This window comes from Apaloderma vittatum, unplaced genomic scaffold (genome assembly GCF_000703405.1).
Source record: "Apaloderma vittatum isolate BGI_N311 unplaced genomic scaffold, ASM70340v1 scaffold6790, whole genome shotgun sequence".
Lineage (NCBI taxonomy): Eukaryota > Metazoa > Chordata > Aves > Trogoniformes > Trogonidae > Apaloderma > Apaloderma vittatum.
Window position 1 is genome coordinate 52,055 of NW_009694949.1, and position 18,126 is coordinate 70,180.

Consider the following 18,126-nt stretch of genomic DNA (forward strand, 5'->3'; position numbering starts at 1 on the left):
TCTCTTACTGCTTGCTTTGAACGCCCATCCGCAAGCGTCACTTAATGCATCTATTGTTTTTTATTTGGTATTTTTTCAATTTGATGATTCTAATAGCGAACACCCCGTGCTAGGTAACGATTTTACCAAGATCTCTAATGTAACCCGCCTCTCTATACTGCAGGGCTCTAACATGTCCTGAGGTCATCCTCTTCTCAGAGCAGCCCCTGCACGCTTTCTGACACAGGAGGAGCGAACCCACAGCTGGATGCACTGAGTATTTGATATTCTTGCTCTATTTTTCAAACTTCTTCATTCTGATAACACGCTGGTTTAGAGATTGTAAGACTTTGGGGAGTCTCTCACTCCAAAGGAAAGGTCTGGCTGATTCAGGATGTCATTGCAGCCCAGGCTAGGAGCATCAGTACACAAGAAGAGCAAAATTTTCATAGAATCATAGAATGTGTTGGGCTGGAAGAGACCTTTAAAGGTCATCCAGTCTAACCCCCCTGCAGTGAGCAGGGACATCTCGAACTAGATCAGGTTGCTCCGAGCCCCATCAAGCCTGACCTTGAATGTCTCCAGGGATGGAGCCTTCATCACCCCTCTGGGCAACCTGTGCCAGTGTTTCTTCACTCTCATTGTAAAGAACTTTTTTCTAACATCTAATCTAAACCTACTATGTTCTAGTTTAAAACCACTGTCCCTCATCCTATCACTACACACCCTTGTAAATGTTGCTTTAAAGCAGTGGTCACAGTAGATGTGCCACACATCATTCCATGCATGTTCTAAAAACCAGTTTAGACTATCCCAAAGTCTATCAGTCTGATCCAGAGACTGTCAGCATCATGGCTACAATAGGATAGGAAAACGAGAACTGTGAATGTTAAAACACTCTCACAAAGTACAAAACATAGGATAGAACTGGCAGGAGAAAAGAAATTCTATCTGAACTATAAAAAAAAATAATTAAAAAAATCTGTGTCCAGTAATGGATGCTCTTCATGATCTTTTTTTCTTTTTTATTAAACTGTTATTGGACCTGACAAGTGCCTGTATGTTCATGTTGCACGTCTTGCTTCAGAAAAGTTACGCTGTCTTGGTGGATCACCTAAACATACTCAAAAATCAAGAGGTTTAAAACGAGCCTAATTCTAGATTTTAAACATACCTTAAAGTCTATGCATTTTCCAGTCTTAAAAAAGTTCTCAAGGAATACATGCTTTAGAAAGCCCTTTGAGGTCCCTGACAGCTGCTGTGTATTCAGCACGTCAGAGCAGCATTAATGCAGATATAAACACTTGGTAATAGGATGCTGTTTTCTTAAACATTAATACTACCCATGACTTAAGAATAAGATATTTTTCATATGACTAGCTTATTTTCTAGTCACTAAAAATAGTTGGCAACTTTTGACTAGAGATTTCCCTGATGTCTGTAGAACCTGTCTTGGTACATATCAGAGCTGACAGCATCACATGTCAAAAACCTCAGAGCAAGAAAACTCCTGCCCCTGAAATGGTATTTGAGAGACTTACAAACTTAAGAGCATTCAAAGAACGAAAGAGGCACAGGGAATGTTTATGCCAGTAAAGAAAGGCATCATCCATTCAAGTGCATTGGTTTATTTTTTGTTTTATTCCCTGTAATTAAAAAGTGTCTGTAATTAAGGTGCTTTATCCATTGGGTAACTTCCATTACCCGCTTGCTGAGACAACACTAACGCTGTCCTGTCTGATCTGGAGCACTCTTAATTAAATTTAGATGATTCTCAACTGAACCAAAAGATGTTTCTAGCTACCCTTTATACTACTGTACTCATTTACTGGCCTGGGGAATGTCTAAATAAGTAATTTTTTCATTAAAAAAAAGAGGCAGAAAAAAACCTGTGATCTCTTCTGAGCATCTTTTTTTAAAAAGGGAGAAAAAAAATCACAGAGGAAGGTCAAGACAGTCACATGGTAGTTTCCCAAGCGTTCTGCAAAATGCCCCACTTCTCCTTTGCCCATAAAACAGTAAGGATAGGTAACAGGGTGCATTTACATGTAGCAAATTACTTAGTTGTATTGCATTGATACAACAAAAACCAACCCAAACAGACCTCTCCCCAAACACCTTGTAACATCTTCTCTATGTTCAATGGATAAAGGAAGAAGACTTTAAAGCATGTAGACTGAAGTGCTGTATTTTTGCAGAGATATTAATGGAACCTCATCACTGTCTTATGTTTCAGGTGAAGCACTACAATTTTAATTTTGGTTTCTGCACTAGAGAAATTCTAGTGCACTTGCAAGCTACAAATACTGCATATGCTCACCTTCCTTCTCTGTCAGTAGTTCCCCAAAAAGGAGTCAGATAAAATAATAAAAAAGTTAATAGGCAACTTCCGATATTGCACTTCATAATTTTAAGAGACATAAAAATACAGAAAGATCATATTTTTTAAAGAAAGTCTTCGCACGATCAAGGTGAAGAACTTAAGAATTTTCATTTCTCCCTCCAAAATCTGATGATTTAACCTTTCAAATTCATGATGTTTGTATGGGCATACAGATGCAGGAAGGTCTTCTTGCACCTTGTATTAACTATGTGCATCCAAGTAGACATGGTTATTTGTAGGTTTTTTTCAAAAATACAGTGCAGATGACAACTCAAAACATAGTCCTGGGAGACAACTGCAGTTATACAAATGCAAGCCTCAAACCTATAGCAGCTCCATGGAGCCAGCCTCCTGACCAGTCAAAAGTTCAGGGAAGAATTTCCCATTTTGATGGGAAAAAAAACTCAAAAAGCAGATAGAAAAATGAAGATTTCACTTAAGGATCTGTAAAATGATGTTTTCTCCAGCTGGGGGAGACATTTTTTATTCATGCTCAGATAGACTCCGTATTGAGATAAGAGCATGTTTTATCCAAAAAATTATCCTACATGAATTATCCAATTACAGCTTTTACTTTTTTTGAAGCCCTCCTTAGGAAGGCCACTTTTAGAAAGAGCTAAAGCATCCGTCTGAAGTAATTTCTTTAATGCCAAGTAAAAAAAAGAGTTAGCAAGCATATTCAAGTTGAGTTCACTGTTTCAGTTGAAGAAGAAGATGCATTCCAGTCCAGATAATATTCATAGATCTTCTTTTTGGTGGGGAAAGGGGTGTCATTTGGTTGGTTTTGTTGTGGGTTTTTTTGTTGGGTTTTTTTAAACACAATGATTTAACTTTTTTATCTCTCAATAAAAATGCTCTGTAACTCATTCAGACTGAACTACAAGTCTTCCGCTCAAGCCTCCTCTGCTGCTGGGCTTTGTCAGCTTTGCCAGAGATGCACCATTTAGCCATTGTCACTTAAGGGAAAAATAAGCAGATTTGTTATTATCTCACATATATACAATTATTTATAATCAGGCACTGCACATCAGCATAGCAGCAAGAGAACATTTCTCTCATTCACAAAAGAAGATAGTTGAAAGGCCAGTAACAAAAAAAAATCTTATAACGTTTTAATGAGAATGCTTTTCTCCACAGGTTATCAGATCTTAATTGTATCATAGACTTATCAACCTCACAGCAATTCACTAGTGTATTCATCAAGATGATCACTATATTTTACTATTTTTGTGCTTAAACATACTTCAATAATTCAGTAGCTCAGGGCTGGAACAATCAGCATCTAATGAGAATAATCAGCCATCCCAGACTTGTGTCAGCTCTTCTGGCTCATCCTCTTGCTTTTTCTTCCTCCATTTCTGCTTCCCCTCATTTACTTTATACACTTCAACTCCATCTGCTTTGTCTCACCCTCCCTTCTGACTGGTCCCTAACCACTGGCACTGATGCTACTGGTATTCTCCCTCTCTTCGTCATTGCTGGTTTAAAACAGGAAAGTATTTTCTTTGATTAGTCAGTTGTTGGAAGAAAAATATGAGACACAAGGTATAACTAGACCAGCATATAACCATGTGTGTTTAAAACACTTTTAATGCAAAAGCTCCAATTCATTCTTCACTACCATATTTTAAAACAGACAAAGAAATTATTTTAATTTGTGCCTCCGAAGTTTCCTCACAGTCATCCCTGTGCTGGTGAGAAAAAGCAATCTTCAGAAATGATTACATCATTATTACTGTGTAAATAAACTCATCTTACTCATGTTTTCTTCATCATCTACATCCATTGTGAAATATTTTTTCTGGCTTCTTGGTTGGCGGAGACTGCTTCTGCCTGGAAAAGAGAGAGTGGGATATTTAAGTTTTAAGGTACCAACATACAAGGTAAAGCATTAAAACTCCTCTAAGAGTAGCAGCCTGGGCACTGACTTTGCTTAGGGCTGTCCACAGTTTTTGCTCAATTTTCACATATTTTTTCCCAAAAGTGCGTATTTCTATAGCTGAGGTGCATTCTGCAGAACTGCAAATTTGACAAGGTTTGCAAGGATTTGGGGCTTTGTATGATGAACTACAACATTCTTTTATCTGAAAGCATGTAAACTAGTTAATCTCGCCACCATTCGGTTCGTATCTTTTTTAAACTCCAAAATAATGTCAAATCCACTCTCCAGGTTGCCACACAGACAATTCAAGCAGTCCTAACATCGAAGATGCCATTTTTTTTTACCCAAAGTCAAACTGACCAGTGCTTGTTTGGTTAAATCCTCAACCAAGATCCCTCCTAAGGGATGATCACTGACAACCAAAGGATGTAGCCCCGTATCAGACAAAGGGCAGAGTGGGTAAGGCAACCCTCTCTCCTGCATGTGGATTCTGCTAACTGAAATGTGCAAATATGACATGTAGGTTATCTAACTGGGGAGAGATAGATTCTGTTAACCACAGGACTTTGATTTCATCAAGAAAGACTGATCTAAAGGTGAATATAAGCATCTGGCATGAAAAACACATAAAATACCTGGCACTTGGTTGGAAAGAACACAACGCTTTCACCCAAATCAAAAGCACTAATTTAAAGGTGATGGAGTTTGCACTTTGGTTTGAGTTTAATTTTTTTATTATTCCCATTTGAGTGGGCTTTTTTTCTTGAAAACTAATCAAGTACATAGTACCTGTTGCTTTCTAGGTAATTTCTCCAATCTCATAATGCCACATGTGTTCCAATACTTGGCACTGAACCCCCAAAACACATTGGGACTTCTAACAAAAGATCTGTTATTACAGTGAGGAAAAAATACTGGACTATTAATAGGCCTCATATTCTTACACTGGAATGGATAAAACCATGGAAATATGTCTTGTACTCACCAATCTGTTGAATTCTGCGCCTCTGTCTCTTAGCTTTTCTAAAGCACTAACAACTAAGTATTGCTCTTTCTACGTTCTGCATCACAATTTCCTTTTAAAATATAATTTATTTATTGTCTGCTGATTTTTTTCCACAAGTACATGTTTGGAAGAAGAGAGTCAAGTCCAGTACAAATGCGAAACCGTTCTGTGAAAATCTAGTCTTGTGTAACAACTGCAAACTTTGCCTCCTTTTGCTGACAATGACATTAAATTAAGTTTGAGGTTCTACTTTTAAGGGTATCTTTGATCCTACCCCAAAACTATTATGAATAACCCACAGAAATCACAGGGCACAACTTCAGCCTTCTTTTGTGATTTCCAATACTACAATTATCTCCCAGTAGAGTTTCAGCCTTTTACTTAGCTTACTTTTACCAGAGACAGCATCAGTCCTAACTATCTGTGGACATTTTACTTACATTGTACATATCTTAAAAGTTAACGACAGTGAGGATACTTTTGGCTAAGCGTTCAGGATACCGAGGACTCGGCAGCACAAGCCATCCCTGCATCAGCATGAGGATGTTGTCACATGCACCAGATTAGGTAAGGAAACTAAGTCTCACCCCCAGCACATCGCTACTGGTACCAGTAAAGACACCTGGGCTGGGAAGAAGAGAGGCAGGGTGATGTCTTAAGAGGATACTGTGTGGAACGGTAACATTTTTGGGAAGCCAAGGACTGAGGCTGCAGCTGGAGGAGAGGAGGAGAACGAGATGGGAAGAAGAGGTGGCTTGTGCCTTCAAAAGCATGAGAACCCTGGAAGGCAGGTGACATAAACTCTGCTGCTTGGTTTCACGCTGCTGCTCCACAGGCTGGCACAACTTACAGCACTCAAGTACCTGCTCTACTACGTTTTGTCTTTCCTTCAGTGAGGACATACATTTGTGTCTCATCTGGCTGCCAACGGCAAATAACGAGGAACTTCAATGCTCAGAGACTTCATTAAGTGTCAGTCAGCACTGATAGAAATCAGATAACAGAGTCCACAGCTACCACAAAGAGGAACCATATAAACCAACACAGTCATTTAATAACGGTGACACAATAAAATTAATGCTCATTTTAACACAGCCACATGCCTGTTCCAGAACGATGAATACGTTCCATCTCTCTTCTCACCTCTGTGGAAAAATCTAGCTTTAGATCCACTCTCGGTTAAAACTGCAGTCAGCTTTAACAAGTAAGCAAAAAGCAGAGCTTCACACTGATGTTCTTAATGCCCAGATTGCATATTATAGCAATCCCAAGGCATAATACGTAATTACCAAGTTTTGCAAAAAAGAAACTAGCCACTCCACAGTTATTTATTATTTTAGTAGACATTTTGTCCTAAGCATGCAAAAGCACGGTGCAAATCCAGAGCCTAGGCTTAAATGCCAAGCATAAAAAAGAAGAAAAGAGAAGAATGCAGTTCATTAAGTCAATTTGGTTTTATCTTCGCTAGCATAAGAGAAAAAAAAGTCCCACTGAAAACTTTCATCCAAGAATGAAAGAGAGGTACAGATACAAAAACATCCAATGGCTGGACTTAACTCGCCCAGTCAAACACTCACTTCAAAATCAGGTTTTTGTAAGATTGCAGCTACTAGCACACAGGTGATTAAAATGTAAATGTTAAACGTGTGTATGAGAAACATCAAGAAACCTGTAGTCCAAAAATAAGTATTGGATAATGAAGAAGGATGTTAGGATATACATATAGATGTGTACGTTCGCAACTTTAACATAAAATCATAGACTGGCCTAGGCTGGAAGGGACCTTAGAGATCATTTAATCCAACCTCCCTGTTATGGGCAGGGACGCCTCTCAACTAGATCAGGCAACACATGGAGACCAACCCATGCTAAATATTGCTATTGAGTAATTTAAAACAATTACAATTGTTTATCCTCAACTAAACAAATCCTCAGCACACTACCATTTGCAACCTTTACAGCTTACCTTTTACAGCAAGAGCTAAGCAGTCCCTACTGAAAATGTAAAATGTGCCTTTAGCAATTGTTACACTAATTAATGATATGCTGCTAATAATAGATGGAGAAAGCAACATACCTCTATGTTTGTCACCATTTCAGATGGTTTCAAAAACAAAGCCCAGATGCTTGCATTCTGAATCTTCCACCACCACCACAAAACGTTTATAATCATCCCGGTTTGTGGCCTGAACAAGTGTCTTTGCTCCGGCAAAATGATTCCTTTTCACTCCCCAACTCCATTTGCAGAAGACACTGATTTAAGTAACCAAGAGGATTCTGCACAAACCAGGAGGCAGTGATGCAAAACCACTCTTCTGGACACCACGAAGTCGTTCAGATTACCCACGTGCCAGACAGCATAATCTCAGGTAGAATGTAAAAATATGACAAATAAGCAGTAAAACTCCTCGCTGGTTATCACCTGCACTGCAGAATTTCAAGGCACACAGAGCTAAAATATTTGACCTACAAACACACCACTTTTCCTGAGACTCCCAGAAGCACTTAAACCAAATCACAGAATTTCATTTTACTTTTTAATCCAAAGACTATGCAGAAAATGACTATGCAAACTCCATTTTACATGCATCATAGCTTTACGTAAACTGTGGGCTTCAGACTGGCAATGTCTTTTCCACACTCTTGTCATCATTCACCTTGTATACTACAACCTCTTCGGTGGTCCGTAACAAATCCTGTTTTCCATGTAATGTACATATTCAAAGACCTTCCTGGCCCCTTGCTTCCAGCCTGGGTACAATACACTCGTCCTCTGTGTAGCGAGTCGCTCTCCTTCCTCCATCCCTATCTCTTTGCGGAAAACTTGGGCAGCTCTTCACACCCAGCCCAGCTCCATCACCCCTCCTCATTGGCTTTCAGATGAACTCCACCACACCAGGAATAAGCTCCCTGTAAACACCCAGAAAGCTATAATATCATCCTCTCAAATCATACCCCAAAAGCTCTCTGCTGCTGCAGACATTGGAATGCACTGCCCAGGGAAGTGGTGGACTCATCGTCCCTGGAGGGGTTTAAGGAGAGGCTGGATGTGGCACTTAGTGCCCTGGTCTGGCCGATGTGATGGTGTTGGGTCACAGGCTGGACCTATGATCTCAGAGGTCTTTTCCAGCCTCAACGATTCTGTAATGCCCAACAGTCCTAAAAACTGCTACCCAGGAGCAGGTCTGAGAGCCCACACTTTGTTGCAAGGCCATCTAACACACCATTTATGTTTCCCACCACACCACTAAAACAGATAGGCTTCATCCTCCAAGATGCTCGTGCCTCGTTTGATGCAGCAGGAGACAGCTCCAACCACAGCACAGATGCCTTTAGCATCACACACTTTGGGTAGACTCTGAGAAAAAATACGATGGCTCAGGAGGGATGCAGAGCTTCCCATCATGTTTTACCTCAGCTGCAGGCTACAGCAGCCACAATCCTGGCCACTTCAGGCCAGCTAGCAGGATCCCCATCTTATGACAGCCTCTGTCCCAGTACAATGACGAGAGAACAAGCAGACCAGGAACTGAAGTTAGCAGTGTGTTTTACTAAGCAGAGTAAAACTAACAAGTCACCTCAATCATTTTTCACTCAGGTAGAGTTTAGAAGTCAGAAAAAGCCTTTCAAACATACAGGTGGGAGCTAACCAGTTTCATTTCTTTATGACTTCGACAGCTTCTGGATTTCATCCATACACCAAAATACACCCCACTGTGCTGAACGGGGCAGGAGAGCCACCTCTACCACTTAATACTGAAAAAATCACCAGCCTTTTCACTGCAGGTGACTATATTGCTATGCTAGTGTTTTATGCTGAAAAAGAAATGTCAAACGTGTGTGTTATTTAATGTTGGCAAGTATGTGATTTAGTGCCTTTCTTGCAGTCCCTAGACGCACTCTCACTGGAGGCTGGAGCAGCACAATACCAGGTACGCAAGTGCCAGGAATAACCAATGAACAACAGGAGAACATGAGTGAGAGAACTAGGAAGGGAAAACGGTTTTCCAGAGAAAGTCACAGAAATGCCTATAGCTTGGAGGATGCGCATGCCTGAGGGTGCAGGGGGAGGGAAGGAGGACAGGATGCTCTGTCTTTCTTTGCTTTTTGTTGGATTGCTACGCAAATGAAGAGTCAGAGACACCAAACTCTTGAGATTTCCCCAATCCCAGCTGGGAGCCAATACGCTTTGGAAAGATGACAGACCTTCAGAAAACCCGAGTACTCCAAACAGAACACAACACATTCAGGAGGGCTTCTGCCAGCAGCCAGGCTCCCTGCAATGTAACAGGTCAAGGTGGGCTACCACAAGATGGGCAAGATCACATCTGTCTGATTCAGGTCCCTGGAAGACCTGGAAACACCCAGCTTATCAATAACAAAAAAGCATGAAACGCTTCCACTGTGGCAGCGCCAGCTTGGGCATCTCTCTTGCTCCTGGTCACCGTCATGGCTAAAGCAGATGGACAGAGGGAGGGGAGAGGATCATGCAAATCACATAAGCCTTTTTCCCTTAAAGAGATTAGAAATTCAAGCAGAACTTTTGCTAAACAGGCTACTTCTATTTGCTCTCTGAAAGCTGCTTAAATTTGCTTTCCCATTACCATAGAGAAACCCTGATTCCAATCCTAATTAACTTTGTACTATCAACAAGGCTATAACATTTGGCATACTAATATTACCATCAACCAGATTATCTGTTATTTATATTATGCAGAGTTATGTATAGCAGTTAAGAGGAAACATTTCTCTACAGTAACTGAAGCAGCAACACTCATTCTGTGTAGATATACAGCTGAGACACCATGGCCAACACACTTGTGAGCACCATTCCAGGATAAGTTTTCCTTGTAAATAAATAAATTACTAGAAAAAGGACCTGGAAGGTTGTTGAAAATTTAATTTTCCTTTTGAGTAAAGATTCTTTTCAGAATTACTTATTTTAATGTGAAACATGAAACAGTAAAAAAAATACTTCCAAGACAGTAAAATGTTTTAAAGGCTTTAGGCAGCTGAGGTATTCCTAAAGACCACAGATAGCCCCACATCAATTTTAAGAAGTCCAGACTCACCATCACATAACTGAATAAAAACTAAAAGCATGAGCAGGTAGCTGGGAAATTCTTATCTGTGCCCAGAGTCAAGTGCAATTATCACTGCGCCAGGCGAGAGATTTTGGGAGTGAGAGCTGATATGAGTATCAGGTCCAGGCCAGAATCAGAAAAAAATAAGCAGAGATTAGCTGTCCTTTTGATTTACCGCCCTCAGAAGCGTGATGTCCAGAAACGTTCATCCCTCACAGCCCAGACAGAATGTCACCACTGCCCTAATGAATTTGGTTTTCAAAATTCACATTTGCTGCTGCCCAAACTTGGAGAGAGGGTAGGAAAATGAGCCAGACCTGGGGCACAAGTCAGGCAGCTGGCACAGCAGCAGCCGTGGTCTGTGCCCTTACTCAGATGTTGCTTAAAGCTTAGGTATTTATTAAGATAAGCTTTTATATGGCTGTTGGCTCTAAACACAAGTCTTGGTGCTTTGCTAGGTAGGTTCAGACCTGGCTTAATTTTTCCATTACTTTTAGCCTTGGTGACTATTTCTGAAGCACAGTGTGGACCTTTTTTTCTCCTTCCCAGAAAAAATAAAAACAACTAAAAAACAATCCACAAAAAAACCGCCCAACCCAACAGATAACTAATGTTCTTACCAAAGTACTACCGCAGCCAATGAAACACTTTACTGTACTGCTACCTACATTTGCATCATATAGCATCAGCACAACTCCAGTGTTACAAGAGAAAATTAGTTGACTGTAATCAACAGGATTTGTAAATAACTGTCACCTTATTTTAGCACACCAAACTGACTCTGGTTACTCCTGCAGCAGCACACTGTGCTCAAGGACAAAAGACTTGGACAACTCCCATCTGAAGTACGAGGAGGTGATGAGCCAGAAGAAAGAAGTGCTGTACAGGTGCCTCACGCTGCCAGACCAGTGACAAACCCTCCCGAGGAGCTGGGACGTCAGTCTGGGCTCAGCACCACGTCCCCAGAACTGAACATCCTGTTCCTCCAGCCTGAAGTAAAGGAAAAGCAAGCTCCCGTCTGCCAAAGCATAGGTAAACAGGAAATTCAGTTGCACAAAGATTTATATAATGTAAACTGTTGATGGCATTATTGAAGTTTCTAAGAGACAGGATTTACACAAATATTTATTTTACTTTTTTTTTTTGTAATTCACATAAGTGTGCTAAACAGATTTTGGAAGCATCAATAAAGAAAACCAGCTAGAAGGACTGACAGCTGAAAGACGAACTGTAAGGACTAAGAGATGGAATGCTAGAGTAAAAAAGAATGCAGCCAAACGACACTAAGCCGTCTGTACACATTTTCTAATGAAGCTTTTTTGTCCTTTTACAGTTTGACCATATGTGTTTAAGAGACTAAATATATTCTTGGCGTATAATGAATTATCATATTTTTTCCCCAATCCTTTCCTTACCAAAAAATACACTTGAGAAAAGTTAGCAGTGTTCAGCACTTTCCTCCAGCACCCAGAACTACAACAGCAGATGAACTCTTGTGTTGCTCTCCTCACCGTAGTTTTGCAGAAGTCATGTAGCGCAAACCCCTGGCTAGTCAGCCCCTGCCTTCCCATGCCCTGCTTCCCGAGATGATGTGCTGCAGGTGCTGAAATTCGTCCTGCATGGAGCAGAAAGGGCTCAGGAGAGCATCTCAGGCTGGGTTCTGCCATCTCTGTGATCCCACTGCTATGTTTCAACTCAACAACGCGTTTCCCCCCTCCATACAAAGCTATGTGCACACCATTTTCCCAGGCAGGGCAGAGGTACAAAAAGAACTACTAACATAGATACGTAATATTTTAGTAGACAAACAGATCAAGCTTCTTCGTTCACACATTCCACAAGCATCCACAGACTCCATTTGCTTGGCAAACAACTGCTCAGCTCACCTAGACTGATCCTACTCGAGCTTACCCTAAAACTTCCCTACCAAGGCTAGGATCTTGCAAGCCTTGATGCCTCAAGCGAGAAGCAAAGTACAGGTGAAGTGTCTCTTAGAGCACCTTGGCTGGGAAGCTATGCTGAAAAGGTCTGCATTTCCCATTACAACTCCCCTATCCCAAGCACGTCACTAAAGAAAAATGACTGTGTGTTTTCCCAAGTAACACATCACTGATTTCCACTGCCACTAACTTCTACCAACCACAAGCTGGGAGTCAAAACTACTTTGAAGAGAATTAATTAGATATTACTGAAGTCCAAATAATACCTACTTTTCCTAGCAAATAACATTCAAACAGTACCTATAATATGGAGAAGACAGAACTTAGCTGAAGGAGAGAGAATTAACTTCTCGGCACCTTTCGTACACATATTAAGAGATCAATCTTCCAAACTTGCTCTCACTTGTACTTCACGGATTCATCTATTTATTTATTTATTTATTTTATTTTTTCCACCTGGTTGCCAGTGGTACAGAATTAAGTAATAAAAAGAAAGATTTTTAAAAGCTCTTCCATATAAAATAGAACCCACCTACGCTTTCAAAGATCAGGTGTAGATAAAGGACTCTGAAGCCAGACTGCTCACTACAGAAAAGAGCTTCCTCTCCTGCCAAGGCATGCTTGACTGCTTTTGAAATCATTAATAATTCAGTTGTCAGTTCACTTTGAAGAACGAACAGCATTTTTGACTTCTTTGACCTCCCAATCTTTCATTCAAGTGGCTTTCATAATTCAGCAAAACTGCAATAATAAACTCATTCACTGCCTGTAAATAAACCATTTAGCAACAGACAACCGAAGTCTCCGCACTGCTTCAGCGTCAAGGCTGGGTAATTATTGGTGGCATCTGAGCAAGGACAGATTCCAAAAGGACTCCACTGAAGCTGGGCATTTGCCTCCAACAGCAGGTAGGAGGAAACTCGCAAGTTTTATTCCTAAAAACCTGTTCGGGGCTAACTGACACAACTAGAATAACAATCTTTGAGAATACTGGAAAGGCTTTTATTTTGGAAATTAAAAAATGTAAGAATAAAGAAAAAAGTGCTGCTCAGAGATTTACAGAGCTTTCAAAAATAGCAACAAAGAATAATCGACATAAATATTAGTCAACTGATTCGGGTCGGTGCATATACAGGATGTTATATGTGGAAATATGACTGAGGAGAAAGCCTGCTCCTTGGCTGCATGAGCTGTTTTCTCTCAGGTATACTGATAAAATAAAACTGAGGTTTCACTTGTGCTATGCTGGTGTAGCAGATGGGATTTGTGCTTTGAACATGGACTGACAAACCAGAGTCCAGCTGTTGGCTAAATACACTCACCGAAGCAGCACACCCTGCAATATTTAGACTACAAGCAGCACTGCAAAAAGCTTTCCGTTTCTAAATGCATTACCTGCATTACCAGCCTCCTCAAACAGGAAAACGACATCTAAACATACACTAATTTAGGTGGAGTCATGAAACAGTACAATATCTTTACACTTTCTGACCCTCTTCTCTTTTTGAAGTCTCTATTTCCTACAGAGGATTTCTAAAGATAGGAAGAACACCAGATGTACTTAAAAATGTACTAGCTAACACAACAGTATTTGCTTTTATTTCCCCAAGAGACTACTTGAAAGATTTTTAACTAAATGTTGGTTATAGCAAGTAAGCACTATGTAAGTAGAGAGACATAACTAGTGTTTCTTTTGTTTGAATATTCTGTGCCTTCACTGCCACAAAACAAAGCTGTGAAAGACTCTTAACAGCTATCTTGGTTTATCCTCATAATTGAGGAAAAACTAGATATATATTGAAATACACACTGAAATGACAAATTAGAAGCTAATTAATGCTAATTATATTAACAGAGAATGGCATAAATGCAAAAAAGTAACATTATTAGAAGAGTAAAAGTCAGAAAGCTGCAGCTTTAGAAAAGTTCAATATTTGTTAAGATGTACCCTTCCTCAGAACTTTGCCAGCTAAGTGAAATGTTGGGAGATGCTGGAGGATTCTGTTCAAATAATTCTTTTAATAAATTTGATTTCTGATAAGCCCAACTGAAAACACTGAAGCTACACTTGGCAACGAAGGTTCATATCTCACCCCGAAACTTCTACATTGGCAATCCCCTAGCAGTCCGTTTGGACCGTGCGGCAATTAAAACACTACCTTTCCGCTCCGATCGTTTCTTCCTCCTCCGTTTACAGCGCTGCCGGACCGTGCAGAAGAGGGTCCCCATGTCCAGAGCTGCGGCTTGAGGAGATGCCATGCACGCGCCTAGAGCCCACCACCACCAGCCCGCTGGCCAGCCTGCTGCACCCCCGTGCCCCCTCCTCACAAGGCGGCGACGCAGTCCCAAAGGAGGGTTACCCCAGCGTTGCCGTGCGCTGCCTTCCACCTGGCCGAGTCCCTTCCTCAAAGCCCTGCACGGTCCGATGAACCAAGATGAACAAACTGAACAAACGCTGCAGCTCATCCCTACCCGCCGCAGGAGGCACATGTGACAATTAACCCTTCGGTAAGTGAAAGGGGCTGGGAAGGACAGTTTTCTTTGGGCAATATTGAAGACATCCTCACTACTGGGTGTGGAAAGGCAAATTCATTTTTATTTTGTTGTTAAAAAAGGAGGGCAATGCTGTGGCATGGCTTCAGCCTTATACATATCTCAGAAACAAGAAGAAACTAAAGCAAGGAGATGTTTATACATCCTAGTGCATGAAACCAAGATGCCATCAGCATCCTTTATAACTGCTTCTCAAGTTCTGAAGTATGTATTTCACACACTGCCTAGAAATGCACAAAATACATTTGTGAAGAGCAGGAACACACAAATATGCAAACCTCAGAGAGCAATGTTTTAGTCACACATTTTCCACGGGGGGGTTTGCATGCCAGGTCTGAAAGACTTCCCAACATCAACATTAACTGTAGCATTTATCAGCCTTTTTATAAACAAAAAAGCAACATGTGACAGTAGGAACATGTTGCAACATGTAATACTAGGAAGAATTTCTTTACCGAGAGGGTTGCCAGGCACTGGAACAGACTGCCCAGGAAGGCAGCTGAGTTACCATCCCCGAGGTGTTTAAGAGAAGGGTAGATGCTGCATTGAAGGACACGGGTTAGTGGTGTTCATAGAGCTAGGAAATGGTTGGACTCTACGATCCTGAAGGTCTCTTCCAGCCGAAACTGTTCTATGATTCTATGATTATGCGATAATACGATATTAGCCTCTTTTCTCAATTTGAGCAACCGAGTGAAGACATGTTCACCCTGTGGATTCTGTGGGTCCTGTGGATCAGCAGCAGAGCCTGAGGGCTGCACCTACCCTTGAATTCTGCTCACAGATCGTGGGACAAAAACCATCTTCCGAGATGGGATGTGTGCAGGTGCAAGATCCACAGGTTTCTCCCATATCTCGTTAAGAATTAGGAGACTTACCTGACAAGTCATCTCTACCTGCTCTCAGACCTTTGTTTCTCAGTACACCAGGCCTCGGCACATGATCAAATCTGGATAAACTCTGGCAGGTGACTTACAGGGATCATCATATTTTGACAAGTAGGCAGGCTGGCACTTTTGGAAAAACGCTGCCACTGGCATCTTAAATGAGCAGTACTTCACCAACCAAAACCCACACTCTCAAGTTCACCACTGGGATTGGATTAACCTGCTAACAAGGGGCCCCACCTCTCCATCTCCTTGTTCCCCCGATCCCAGGTACCAGCTTTTTCAACTCCAGTGTGACCGAAAGCTTCTGAGATTGAGTTAACTTAGTGACTGAAATGATTGCTGCAGGAAGCCTAACTGCTAAGGGCTGCAAACTTCCTCGCTTCAAAGGAGCCAGACACAGCACTTGTCAAGCGTCCACTTTACCTGGCACTCTTCACAAGACTCATAAGGATAATTTCTCATATCTTTAAGTACCCACTAGACTCACTTCAAATCAGATAAGTTGGAAAGCTGCTGGGGAAACACGAAAAAGGACAAAAAGAATTCGATCACAGAACACAAAAGAAATTTACAACTTTTTTTTTAAAAAAAAGTATACATATTAATTAAAATTCCTGTGTAACAAAAATATCCTTGTAAATCTAAATGAGATTTGGCCACTATTAGTAGCTTTATACACTCTTTGAAGAAATATTTGCACACTGTACTTTGTAAGCACTTTTCTCCCACATGCAATTCATGTATTTTTCAAGTACAAGGATGGCATTACAAGCCAACAGGAGTTTTCCTTCAAGTTTTGCGTACTGCAGCAAGAATGAATATAAATGAGCAGCAACTGCTAGAATTTGTATGGGCTAATTACAGCCTGAGCATTTGCTCAGCACAGCAAATCTCAAATCACCAAGCTGCTGGCTGCACACCGGGAACCTCGAGAGTTCCAATACCACTTGCCTCAGTTTCCAGTTCAGCTCCTCGGGTGATTAAATCCACTCCAACAGCACCATCTACTGTTACACTACATAAATAATTGAGTTTACATCTATAGCTCCCTCAGTCAAGGAAGTCTAACGCCCAGCTTCCAAACTAGAAATAGCTTATGATGTCTGCAGAGTTATTCTACGGTAAACTAGTTTGGAACATATATTTATTATGAAGCTCTGTATCCTTGCTTACTTTGAGGACTGAACATCCCATTTTTAATATACGTTATTTCTGAAGGACTCCTCAAATACCCGCAACTGCCAGAAATGTACTGAGGATGTGCTTTCAAGGAAAAAGTGGTAACCATCCAGAGAAGAAAACTGAGCAGCCTAAATCTCCTGGTAAGTAACATCAGTGTTTTCACCATCATTTAAAAGATAATAGATACAGGTACCCAGTGGTGCTTAGGAAAATAAGAGCTAATTGGAAAAGAACTCTAAAATTGTTTTAAAGGAGACTAAAAAGGCTTCAAAGACCTTGAAGTTATTTTATATACAAAAAAAATAAAATTAAAAAAAAAGTCATGCAGGCAGAACGATGTTTAGTGTTAGGACACAGACATAAATTGCACATATTTCCTCCCTTCTGAAAACAGTTATCAAGCTCAGCTCACTCAGCAAACTCTCAAGCCCTATATGCCAGTTTAGCATATTTATTTTACTAATATGGATTGGATACAAATTTGCAGTCAGAAGGGCAAGTGATTTTTTGTAACAAGAACATCAACTTGATACAGTTAGATATTACCAACATTTTATGTTTTCAAACTGTGCAGATACAATATATTTGAAGGGATTTAGTGGACAAAGATAAATGTGATATATAAACCAATAATGTTTTAAATAACACTCTAAATACATTAAGATGAATCATCCAAGTTATGATCTGAATATATCGATCAGAAAACAATGATTCTTGCTACATCTTTGTAAATATGGTGTGCTTACCTTTTTAACTATTAGAGACACATGCTGATTCTGCAACCTGCAAGAAGAGGACACACAGTTAGTATTTTTTTTCTTCTACAAATTTAAGTGCATTACAGATGGCAATTCCTGACCTTAAAAGGGACAAATTTTCAATTCCGTTAAGAATAAAGAGTACATACTGCATTGAGAGTGTCACAGAGCCAACCCCAGCAAACGCATGGGAAGAAACACTTCTGGACATTCCTGGCTGGGGGGAAGGGGGTGGGAAAAAATGGTCAAGACTGAAGATGCTCAGTACTGGGGCCAGGAGAAACATCCCAGAGCTACAAGCACCTCTTCAGCAGAACCCAAGCTGCAGCAGAAAGGGTCAGCAAACAATTTGGCCAATAATGGCTTAAAACTAAAAATCAACTTCTGTTGAGTGTAAAGCTGACTTGTTAGAATTTTTTAAAAAATTTAGATCTTATTTTTAGTCATGGATTTTAATCCATATTAACAA

General features: G+C 40.6%; 1 protein-coding gene across 2 annotated transcripts in view; it reads right to left on the reverse strand.

Annotated features, from left to right (window-relative positions):
- ADARB1 (adenosine deaminase, RNA-specific, B1) overlaps nucleotides 1-17,691 on the reverse strand; it is a 52,581-nt gene extending 34,890 nt beyond the window's left edge. Inside the window, exons 1-2 of one of the 2 annotated variants that reach the window (XM_009869321.1) lie at nucleotides 17,646-17,691; nucleotides 4,121-4,195 (exon numbers count right to left, since the gene is read on the reverse strand). In XM_009869321.1, the coding sequence (XP_009867623.1) occupies nucleotides 4,121-4,148 (28 nt within the window). In that variant the 5' untranslated portion in view covers nucleotides 4,149-4,195; nucleotides 17,646-17,691. Of the gene's footprint in view, nucleotides 1-4,120; nucleotides 4,196-17,645 lie in introns of those variants that run through there. The other variant, XM_009869313.1, reaches the window with a different exon arrangement.
- Nucleotides 17,692-18,126: the final 435 nt, after the last annotated feature.